Source organism: Oncorhynchus mykiss, chromosome 9 (assembly GCF_013265735.2).
Source record: "Oncorhynchus mykiss isolate Arlee chromosome 9, USDA_OmykA_1.1, whole genome shotgun sequence".
NCBI lineage: Eukaryota > Metazoa > Chordata > Actinopteri > Salmoniformes > Salmonidae > Oncorhynchus > Oncorhynchus mykiss.
In genome coordinates this window covers 60,078,407-60,090,821 of record NC_048573.1, presented here as the reverse complement: position 1 = coordinate 60,090,821, position 12,415 = coordinate 60,078,407, and the positions used below count along the sequence as shown (strand labels likewise).

General features: G+C 42.8%; 1 protein-coding gene across 1 annotated transcript; it reads right to left on the bottom strand.

Annotated features, from left to right (window-relative positions):
* Nucleotides 1-2,819: 2,819 nt before the first annotated feature.
* On the bottom strand, nt 2,820-11,534 carry LOC110532564 (cysteine/serine-rich nuclear protein 2). The gene is made up of 5 exons (XM_021616566.2): nt 9,902-11,534; nt 6,352-6,524; nt 5,803-6,065; nt 5,226-5,522; nt 2,820-4,734 (listed from the first exon to the last, which is right to left on the bottom strand). The coding sequence occupies exons 2-5, from the start codon at nt 6,509-6,511 to the stop codon at nt 3,742-3,744; spliced, it is 1,713 nt and encodes a 570-aa protein (XP_021472241.2). The 5' UTR covers nt 6,512-6,524; nt 9,902-11,534; the 3' UTR covers nt 2,820-3,741.
* Nucleotides 11,535-12,415: the final 881 nt, after the last annotated feature.

Sequence of the window (12,415 nt, the reverse complement as noted above, 5' to 3'; positions counted from 1 at the left end):
TGGGTCCAAAAAAAATTGGATTGCCTTCCACAAGCTTCCCACAACAAGTTGGGTGAATTTTGGCCCATTCCTCCTGACAGAGTTGGTGTAAATGAGTCAGGTGTAAATGAGTCAGGTTTGTAGGCCTTCTTGCTCGCACACGCTTTTTCAGTTCTGCCCACAAATGTTCTATAGGATTGAGGTCAGGGCTTTGTGATTGCCACTCCAATACCTTGACTTGGTTGTCCTTAAGCCATTTTGCCTTAAATTTGGAAGTATGCTTGGGGTCATTGTCAATTTGGAAGACCCATTTGCGACCAAGCTTTCACTTCCTGACTGATGTCTTGAGATGTTGCTTCAATATATCCACATAATGTTCCTCCCTCATGATGCCATCTATTTTGTGAAGTGCACCAGTCCCTCCTGCAGCAAAGCACCTCCACAACATGATGCTGCCACCCCTGTGCTTCACGGTTGGGATGGTGTTCTTCAGCTTGCAAGCCTCACCCTTTTTCCTCCAAACATAACGATGGTCATTATGGCCAAACAGGTCTATTTTTGTTTCATCAGACCAGAGGACATTTCTCCAAAAAGTACGACCTTTGTCCCCAAATGCAGTTGCAAACTGTAGTCTGGCTTTTTTTATGGCGGTTTTGGAGCAGTGGCTTTTTCCTTGCTGAGCGGCCTTTCAGGTTATGTTGATTTAGGACTCATTTTCCTGTGGATATAGATACTTTCGTACCTGCTTCCTCCAGCATCTTCACAAGGTCCTTTGCTGTTGTTCTGGGATTGATTTGCACCTTTCGCACAAAAGTACATACATCCACAGGTACACCTCCAATTGACTCAAATTATGTCAATTAGCCTGTCAAAACCGTCTGAAGCCATGACATCATTTTCTGGAATTTTCCAAGCTGTTTAAAGGCACAGTCAACTTAGTGTATGTAAACTTCTGACCCACCGGAATTGTGATACAGTGAATTATAAGTGAAATAATCTGTCTGTAAACAATTGTTGGAAATATTACTTGTGTCATGCACAAAGTAGATGTCCTAACCAACTTGCCAAAACTATAGTTTGTTTACAAGAAATTTGTGGAGTGGTTGAAAAACGAGTTTTAATGACTCCAACCTAAGTGTATGTAAACTTCCAACTTCAACTGGTTCCATAGCCGTTCTTTTGTTTACTCAACTTTTTTGGTCCAAGTGTTACAGGAACTAAAAAAAAATGTTGGCCCAAACTTAAAGAAAATCTGGGCAAAACATTCTGTCCATTTAAAATGTGTTGGCTCAACTCTCATTTGTTCATTCAACTATAAATTGTTATTTGGGCATGTTAACTAAAAACATCTGTGCAACTGGTTACACACACACAGTACTTTTCACATACAATGTTTTCAATGTACATATTCAACATTATGCATGTACATTTATAAATGAATTATTATTCAATATGTCCTCACCTGAGATTTGAACTCACAACCTCTTGGATCATGACAATCCGATCTCCCTGCTACACCACCATATCTATGTCAATTATCAGTTAATCTGACTATTCTCTCACCATTGATTTGATTTAGTTATTTCAGCAATTGTATTTTTTTCTGTATAGTTGTCTAATGCTGGTGCGGTGTATTACTCTGTTTTAATATTACTCCATAATCACTATAATAAATACAGGTTTTTATTTCAACTGAGATTTACTTTGAAGTGCAAGGTGTAGCAAAACATCAGTCATTGTGACAGACAAGGTGGTGTAGCAAAACATCAGTCATTGTGACAGACAAGGTGGTGTAGCAAAACATCAGTCATTGTGACAGACAAGGTGGTGTAGCAAAACATCAGTCATTGTGACAGACAAGGTGGTGTAGCAAAACATCAGTCATTGTGACAGACAAGGTGGTGTAGCAGGTAGATTAGAATTCCGTGCACCAAGAGGTTGTAATTTTCAATCCCAGCTGAGGCCATGTTGAATATGAATTACTGTGTGAATGAACATGCACAATATAATCATGTATTTCAACTTGTGTCAAATATGTCAATTGAAAATATTGTATGATAAAAGCGTTGTATATTACATTTGTTGGGGTTCAGGTACCACGTGGAACAAAAGATAAACACAGAAACAGCTGTGGAACCAGTTACTTAATACTAATAATTAGTTGAAAGAACTAGATTTGTTTTTACAGTGTAGAGCTTTGCCCCTACAGACTCATTACATGAGGTCTATTCTGTCCCATCCTCACATGGACTCTGACCACCTGTACGATGATCTGACATGCTAACTAAAAACAAAGACGGGTTTCTTTCAGTCGTGCATAAAACAGAGATCAAAGACTTCTTGCGCTCAATATCAACAGCATCACAATTTTACAAAGACGAAGTGTAATATATCACTATAACATTGTAATGGTTACTATTATAGGTCAACTGTCTTTTAATAAATAAACTGTGCTTGCGTGAGAGGTCTAAGATAGGTATACCTGGAGAGACGCTATTTAGAAAGAGAAGCCGGTGCAAACCTTCTGATTTTAACAAATGTTTTACCATTTTGCCCCAATGCAGAAAGGGGCCCATATCACCCTGTGCCTATGCTAATTGACCACAAAGTGCATATAGATCATACAAGCAGCTCTTTCAGCTCTGCCTTGCCCATTGCAAACTCTTATACAGTACACCAAAAACAAGTATATCCAGGATTGTTTTTTAGGTCTATTCTCAGTCAGAGGGGGAGGTGGGGAATAGATACTACCAGTGGCCCTAATTTAGCTTCCAAACGAACAGCTGTAAGAAGTGTACCAGACTAACGTGACGTTTACAATGCTCACTAAATACTCACTCTTTTTTAAACACAACTGTTGTTTATTTTATCGGTCTACAGTATAGAACAGGGCACACACATATTCTTCTTAACCCCACCTCCTTTCAGTTGTACAACTGACTGGGTATCCCCCTTTCCCGTATTTAATCAAGCCACTCGAATCACTGAATGATTCTGAAATGCTCCCTTGAGGGGCGGCAGGTAGCCTAGTGGTTAGAGCGTTGGGCCAGTAACCAAAAGGTTGCTGGATCGAATCCCCGAGTTGACAAGGTCTGCCCCTGACCCAGGCAGGAACCCACTGTTCCCCGGTAGGCCGTCATTGTAAATAAGAATTAGTTCTTAACTGACTTGCCTAGTTAAATAAAGGTTAAAAACATTTTTTAAATGAAAAGGCCCAGAGCCAATGTTAATGATCACACCACCACATTGTCTCTTTGTGGTGCCGGGAACTAAAAACAACACAACTTAGTTCTCAATGACTCAATTACACCTCCCACACAAACATGTAATTTATTTCGTTAAGGCCAACATGGCTGCCAAATGGCACCATATTCCCTACATAGTGCACTACTTTTGATCAGAGCCCTATGGGCCCGGTCTAAAGTAGTGCACTATAAAAGGGAAAAGGGTGCCATTTGGGACAGATCCCATGATCTCCACTCCTTTAAAATAAGAGTATTTCATTGACATATAACTGAAACGACAGTACTGCTGCAGGGAAAGATCTGTGTGTGCTTTCAGGATGAGTTTCCCTCCACTACTTTTTAATGGAACTGCTCATTTTTTTCAAATCGATTATCGTAGTAATGATGGTTATTATTATGAATTCTAACCTGTAACATCATACTCATTTTTGATAACTACACTGTGTATCCATGTAGTGTAGGGTTTATTCAGCTCAGAATAAAGCTATTGTGCAAAACATCTGCAGAGGTGCTAGTACTAAACCTCAGGGGGCAGTGGTGGGTACATATCTCCTGTGGCCAGACAGGCCACTTCCTGACACTGCCCTTCTGAGGAGCTCTGCTGGGGGCTGAAAGGTACCTCCTTAGCCTCCTCAGCCCCCACGCCATTCTCTGAGCACAGAGCCACCGGAGGCGAAAACTCGCCCTCATCCTGCCCGCAGGTAATACCTCTATGCGCCACCCTGTCTTGCTCCTCTCCTCCCCCTGGTTCTTTATCTACACACTCCTCCTCCTCCTCCTCCTCCTCCTCCAAAGGCTGAGACTCCTCAAACGGCTCGTTCTCCATGGGACCTAACTGGTAGTATAGCAGGGAGGAGGCCGGGTCTTTGAGGCCACCACGGGGGTTGTCCCCTTCCCCCTCCCAATTTCCCTCCTGGTTCTCTGTGATGCAGAGCAGGGTAGCCCCAGTAGGGAATGGGCCCTGGAGGAGGGAGATAGGGACCCCCTCCACCCCAACCCCCACCCCAGGCTCCCCAGACAGCTCCCCCTGCAGGGCCCCAGGCAGGAGGCACAGAGCCTGCTCCCCCAGGCTACCTGCTCCCCCCCTGCCCCTCTGCGCCTCCTCCTCTTCCTCTTCCTCCCTCATCCTCTCCTGCTCCTCGGCACTTTGCAGGTGGAGCACGGCGATCTCGTTCTCCCGCTCCAGGCAGGCCTGCTCAGTCAGGAGGTCCTGAGCCTCCAGGACCATCTGGACCTCTCTCTCCTCTGTCTCTAACTCTTGGGCCCCTGTGGACAGGTCAGGGTCTGGGGAGGGAGGCCTGGTGGAGGAGGGGGAGGAGAGCAGGTCAGACTCTTCATACTGCTCCCCAACACCCGACCTCTGCCCCAGCAGCCTCCTCTTCTCCAGGTCCAGCTTCATGATGGTGTGCAGGTAGTGTGTTCGCACGCGCAGAGGATTGAATTCGATGCGGCCCGCCGAGTTCCTACAGCCGTCCCGAGAGCAGCCACAGGGGAAAGACATCCTGTCCACCTGGGAAGAGAACATATGTGGAAATAGAGATAATATATGCAGTTATAGTGTATTTTACTGAATATTATATGTCTGTAAGGCATTGATTTCCTGTTCATCTTAATACTAATGCTGCCACCTGTACTCGGGTTGAAAAGCAGGAACCAGCATACCAAGATTTCCCACCCAAACCTACTCCCTTTTCCCGGGATAAATAACTGTGAGAAACCGGGAAATTCTAATACATTATTTCTATGAACAGCATGACGTGAAATGGAACTGTTAAATGATATGTGATGTCTTCTCTACAGCCTCCTCTCTGCTATCTGCATGATCAATCATCAACGCTCAGGGTGGGGACAGACAGCGCATCTCAGTATGGAGCGCACTTCACAATATATGTATCATCTATCTCATCATGATAAAAAACAATATTGTGAGGTAGGCCTACATTTGCTGCAGCATAGCCTATGCCAAATTTACACAAATACATCTCACGCACAAACACACACCTGGCACTTGATGCCAGCCTGGCTGCAGCCACAGTGGCGGGGGTCACAGTAGAAACGGCAGTCACAGCCACACTCCTCCCTGGACAGCCTGATGGTCCGTAGCTCAGCCTTCTCCCGGGCATCTATGCGGGCATTACCAGAAGCCCTGAGGAGAGCGCGGCGCCGTTTGGTGGGCAGTGGCTGCAGGAAGAAGCAGTCATCCACCTCCACCCCCTCCACGTCAAGGTCATCGTCTGATACATTGTCGAGGGTCAGCAGGTCAGCCTGGGCACACTCCACCGTACCATTGCGTGTCAGCTGGAGGTGATGGGGTGAATACAGAATACATGCAGAACATTAAGACAAACAATCACACATACAAAGCTCACTAAGGATGGAATTCTGACTGGAGATGCATGCACATAACTCAAGTTTTAGTTCAAATCTTCCATTGATATCAACACATGATTTATGCAATTGTAAAGTTAAATGTGCATGCATCCAAATTATGATTCTAATCTGAACAGGGATTTCTCATTTAAACCCAATTAAACCCAGGTCCTTTAAAATGTAACTAAATATCCATGTTTGACCTCACCTTCATCTTGCGAGCGTTGAGCTTCTCCTGGCGGAGGTGTTGGCGCAGGGCGTGGCGGTGACTGGTCTCCTGCTCGCAGGCAAACTCTCCCAGGGTGTAGCTGCGGATGGAGCAGTGGTGGCGTGCCATGCCCAGGGAACTGCCTCCCTGGCTGGGCACGCTGGTGAAGCCCTGCTGCCTGGGGAAGTAGTACACCGTCACCACATCAAACCGCACCCGCTTCCGGCCTGGAGAGGGCTTGTGACATCTTAGGATGGAGGTCGCTGGGTAGGGAAGGAGGAGGAGAAAAGAACAGGGAAGAGAAAAGGGTAAGGGTGGATGACCAGTTTCCATAAACAGGTTATAACCACAGATAGTAGAAGGGTTATTATAGAGTAATATTCCACCATACACTTTAACACCAAGCCTATTTTAGCTGGACTTGAAATTCACTTTTCATTTTGCTAACTATTTGCCTAGTGCAGTCAGTAGGCCTACATTGGCCTACAAGTCTTTGGCGAGTAACTTAGCCAACAAGTACTGCAGGTTTTACCGTAGCCTAGCCCTTACGTATGAGTGCAGTACTGGAGGGGGGGTTGAGGCTATCACAGCTGTCAGCGCTGTCACTGCTGGAGATATCATCGTCTGAGTCCTTGGGCGTAGAGTAGGGAGAGCCACTGTCCACCTCCTCGAATCTTCGCTTGAGGCTGAGAGATGAAACTGCCTCCATGGAAACTTGGCGTCTGAAGGTGGAGAGACAGACAAACTTATGGTCAGAGACAGGCGGTTGGCAGTCGTCACAAAGAGAGAGAGAGTGTATCAGTCTGGCACATGCGTAGGTACACCAATGGAAAGACTTCATGAATACAATAGCGAAGGTGAGTGAGGCGTATAACATAAGACTTTCATCAAGCCAAGGCATTTGAGAATTAGACAGTAGGCATAATAATAATACATACAGTTGAAGTCGAAAATGTACATACACTTAGGTCATTAAAACTCATTTTCAACCACTCCACAAATTTCTTGTTAATAAACTACAGTTTTGGCAAGTCGGTTAAAACATCTACAAGTAATTTTTCCAACAATTGTTTACAGACAGATTATTTAACTTATAATTCACAGTATCACAATTCTAGTGGGTCAGAAGTTTACATACACTAAGTTGACTGTGCTTTTAATCAGTTTGGAAAATTCCAGAAAATGATGTCATGGCTTTAGAAGCTTCTTATTGGCTAATTGACATCATTTGAGTCAATTGGAGGTGTACCTGTGGAAATCAGCCAAGACCTCAGAAAAAATATTGTAGACCTCCACAAGTCTGGTTCATCCTTGGGAGCAATTTCCAAATGCCTGAAGGTACCACGTGCATCTGTACAAACAGTAGTACGTAAGTATAAACACCATGGGACCATGCGGCCCTCATACCGCTCAGGAAGGAGACGCCTTCTGTCTCCTAGAAATGAAGGTACTTTGGTGCGAAAGGTGCAAATCAATCCCAGAACAACAGTAAACGACCTTGTGAAGATGCTGGAGGAAACAGGTACAAAAGTATCTATATCCACAGTAAAACGAGTCCTATAACGACATAACCTGAAAGGCCGCTCAGCAAGGAAGAAGCCACTGCTCCAAAACCGCCACAAAAAAAGCCAGACTACAGTTTGCAACTGCATATGGGAACAAAGATCGTACTTTTTGGAGAAATGTCCTCTGGTCTGATGAAACAAAAGTAGAACTGTTTGGCCATTATGACCATCGCTATGTTTGGAGGAAAAAGGGGAGGCTTGCAAGCCGAAGATCACCATCCCAACCGTGAAGCACAGGGGTGGCAGCATCATGTTGTGGGGGTGCTTTGCTGCAGAAGGGACTGGTGCACTTCACAAAATAGATGGCATCATGAGGCAGGAAAATGATGTGGATATTGAAACAACATCTCAAGACATCAGTCAAGATGTTAAAGCTTGGTCACAAATGGGTCTTCCAAATGGACAATGACCCCAAGCATACCTCCAAGTTGTGGCAAAATGGCTTAAGGACAACAAAGTCAATGTATTGGAGTGGCCATCACAAAGCCCTGACCTCCATCCTATAGAAAATTTGTGGGCAGAACTGAAAAAGTGTGTGCGAGCAAGGAGCCCTACAAACCTGACTCAGTTACACCAGCTCTGTCAGGAGGAATGGGACACAATTCACCCAACTTATTGTGGGAAGCTTGTGGAAGGCTACCTGAAACATATGACCCAAGTTTCAATTGTTTAAGGCAATGCTACCAAATACTAATTGAGTGTATTTAAACTTCTGACCCACTGGGAATGTGATGAAAGAAATAAAACCTGAAATAAATCATTCTCTCTTCTATTATTCTAACATTTCACATTCTTAAAATGAAGTGGTGATCCTAACTGACCGAAGACAGGGAATTTTTTACTAGGATTAAATGTCAGGAATTGTGAAAAACTGAGTTTAAATGTATTTGGCTATGGTGTATATAAACTTCTGACTTCAACTGTACATCCTATGACGCTATCTGAATATCCAAATATTATATAAATCTCACTGTAACTGTTTATAAACATATGTTAATTCAATCAAATCTGGATCTGCAAGGTTGTAAGTACATTCTAAATAGCCTACAGTAGATTAAGAAGAATCCCCAGAGCACGTCTCTGGGCCGTGGATCGATTCCTCATACCACAACAGAGTGACATCAAGTTTTTGGTGTGGTCTCACTCTCCTTTTATCTGTATTCTTGCCCCCATCACTCTCTCCCTCATGAAAATCCTGCTTCCAAATCATTTGAGTCTGGAAAATAATCACCATGGCAACTAGGAAAGCAGCTAACTAGAGGTTTACATGAACGGAAAGACAAACTAGCTGTTCTCTAGATAGGCAGCCTTATGTCCCTTTAGCTTTTCCTATAAAACATAGCGGGCCCCTTCAATAGCAGAGGATTTTGATGCCAGGGACAGGAGGTGGCTCTGGCAACAGCAGAGTGTCAAATAAGGCCATGCTGAGACATTTGGACAGACTCCCTCTATACATCTTTGTGACCCTTTCATGGTTTCAATGATCTTCACTATCATATAAATAGCATCCCATCCCATGAGGTTAAAACCAACCGTTAGAATTCAGATGTGATTTTATGGCCCTATGGAAAATGCTGGACTGCAACAAATCGCTTCTCTGTTTAAGTTTCAGTGGAAGCTAGCCCATTCATTACTACATATAGAGATTGCATTGCAAGTAAATGTGTCTCCATTTGTCTTTTACAGTGGAAAATTGTTATATGGATATTACACGTTACATATTACCTGTCACAGAATTACCTTACAGGAGGCAGCACCAATCTGCTACACAAAACATACTGTGGTTATTGCAAACGTCACAAAAAGATTTGACTGATACAATTACAACCATGCAGGTTAATCACAACCAAGAGGGTGGCCAGACAGCCAACATCAGTTAATGGCTAGCCTATTACATACAGAGAACAATGTATCAGGCCTTGGTTTTCATACTGTGAGCTAGCTGGTAGGCCTAATAAAACAAAAGCTGTTCGATACATCTGTACATTATTTAGCCTGGCATTAAACCACCAGGTTGCAGTAATGGCGATCAGAAAAAATAACTGACACATCTCATGATGATGACCTAATCCAATTTAACCAAATTAAAGTAGCATAGACTATTCTAGTATCGGGAATGACAATAATGTGCATAGGCTAGACTCAATCTTCTACAATTATAAGAGTAAAAGAAGACTAGCCTATAGGCATATTGTTTGGTAGGCTACTGCAGAAACTGTGCCCTGTTTCCAAAATTCCTGACTGCGTGCAATATAATTTGTAGGAGCGTCCTAAAGATACGCACAGTCTACTACGTGCTTCTAACAAACCTTAAAAACGTCTGAGTGCCGAAAACGACAACAATATATATTTTGTAAATGACCTGAAGATCGACAGACTAGGTGCAGTAGGAAATAATGTAGCTAAATCTAATTGTCAGACATATGAGCCTCTAAAGACCCCGTCTCTCCAGCATACCACCTCACCCCCATCACTAACATACAATGGCAAACTGTCCAGGCTCATGAAACGTTAAACCCAAGTGCCTTCCTTACCTTAAGCAGAAAAAGGATCCTCTTCTCCCGATCAACGGCTGAACGTTCCTTGTATTCGCGGAGGATTGTTCATGGATCTTGTAACGCCCTATTTTAGATATTTTCCAAATATTTTTCCCTGACAGTTTTAGCTTCTTTCTTTCGAGATGTAATGTTAGGCTAACGATTGTTTTTAAGTACAACTGTTAATTTGTTCAGTATGAATGCTTATTTCTGCATTTGTAGGCTACACCGGCTTCAAGCAGATATTGGACCACATAAATGAAATGTATGTATGGTCGCTTCCAGGAGTGTATGTTCCATTTAACTTTGACGTAGCAATCCTGTATAGCCGGGGCAGACGGTGGGAAAGAAGGACGTCAAGTTTAGTTAACATTTATTAGGCTATTGACATTATTTTCTGCTAAATTGTAAAAAAAAAAAAAAAAAGGGAGATAACTGCCGGATGCCTTATCTTCCAGGTTTGAGCCTTTAAATGCTTGCATTGGAAGAGCATCCGCTGACATCTGTATTCGTTTATCCTTTCTTTTCTAGAGCGGTTTCAATCGGCCCAACGTCGTTTTTCTTCACGTATAATGGCCGTTATCCCCCCTCGCCTTATTTGGTACAGAAATGTCAAAATGTTACAGAATTTTATCCGATTGACGTCCTCCTTTTCCTCGCCTCTGCCCCGGTTTGTTACAATGTAACAATAGAATAAAGAACGCCACGGTGTAACCATATATACTCATTGTGACATCACAAACACCACGTATCCTGGGAAGTGTAGTCCTAATGATCCCTTTGTCCATTCTTGGCGATCATGCGTTGGATAACAAGGTTTTAAATAATTATTCTAGTAATAATGATAAACAATAAAACAATTTTAGATTACACGAATGACTTGGTTATATTTTAAATCATCGTTTTGGAGTTAGAAACATACGCGTTATATTTCACACATTCCTCTCTAGGTGTTCCCTCGTACCAAAAAGACCATAGCAACCATCATGGTTACCAAATGCACATAAAACAACGTATGAATAGGAGTATTTCTAGCAAGGGGTTATACTTATCCAGCTATTGTGCCGAACAAGGTGTCCAAGGACAGACCAAACACATTCAATGTATAAAACATATATTTTCAAAAATCTACATTATATGTTTGGCCAATATTAGGACATTCAAAGTTAACTCGAATTATTTTCAGGCTTAAAATACCTGCTTACACAGAACTCAAAAGCTTGAGGAATATAGGAATAATACAATTATAAAATATATTTTAAAAAACATTGTTTTCTCAATGGTGTCCACACGAAGCTAGGCATTTAAAAAAAATACAAACAGGTCACGAATGGGTAACTAGTTTAGTTTAATCATTCTGATGACTTGAGCGAGGGGCAAAACTGGACAACATCTAAATATCACGCAATCGATATTCTGGAAGCGTTCAGTTGAACTTGATTGAATGGGAACCAACTCTAGCTTTACACATGCAGGTTTATCAAGCCCTATACAACCCTCTGCTACAGTGCCTCGCGAAAGTATTCGGCCCCCTTGAACTTTGCGACCTTTTACCACATTTGAGGCTTCAAACATAAAGATATAAAACTGTATTTTTTTGTGAAGAATCAACAACAAGTGGGACACAATCATGAAGTGGAACGACATTTATTGGATATTACAAACTTTTTTAACAAATCAAAAACTGAAAAATTGGGCGTGCAAAATTATTCAGCCCCCTTAAGTTAATACTTTGTAGCGCCACCTTTTGCTGCGATTACCACTGTAAGTCGCTTGGGGTATGTCTCTATCAGTTTTGCACATCGAGAGACTGACATTTTTTCCCATTCCTCCTTGCAAAACAGCTCGAGCTCAGGGAGGTTGGATGGAGAGCATTTGTGAACAGCAGTTTTCAGTTCTTTCCACAGATTCTCGATTGGATTCAGGTCTGGACTTTGACTTGGCCATTCTAACACCTGGATATGTTTATTTTTGAACCATTCCATTGTAGATTTTGCTTTATGTTTTGGATCATTGTCTTGTTGGAAGACAAATCTCCGTCCCAGTCTCAGGTCTTTTGCAGACTCCATCAGGTTTTCTTCCATAATGGTCCTGTACTTGGCTCCATCCCTCTTCCCATCAATTTGAACCATCTTCCCTGTCCCTGCTGAAGAAAAGCAGGCCCAAACCATGATGCTGCCACCACCATGTTTGACAGTGGGGATGGTGTGTTCAGCTGTGTTGCTTTTACGCCAAACATAACGTTTTGCATTGTTGCCAAAAAGTTCAATTTTGGTTTCATCTGACCAGAGCACCTTATTCCACATGTTTGGTGTGTCTCCCAGGTGGCTTGTGGCAAACTTTAAACAACACTTTTTATGGATATCTTTAAGAAATGGCTTTCTTCTTGCCACTCTTCCATAAAGGCCAGATTTGTGCAATATACGACTGATTGTTGTCCTATGGACAGAGTCTTCCACCTCAGCTGTAGATCTCTGCAGTTCATCCAGAGTGATCATGGGCCTCTTGGCT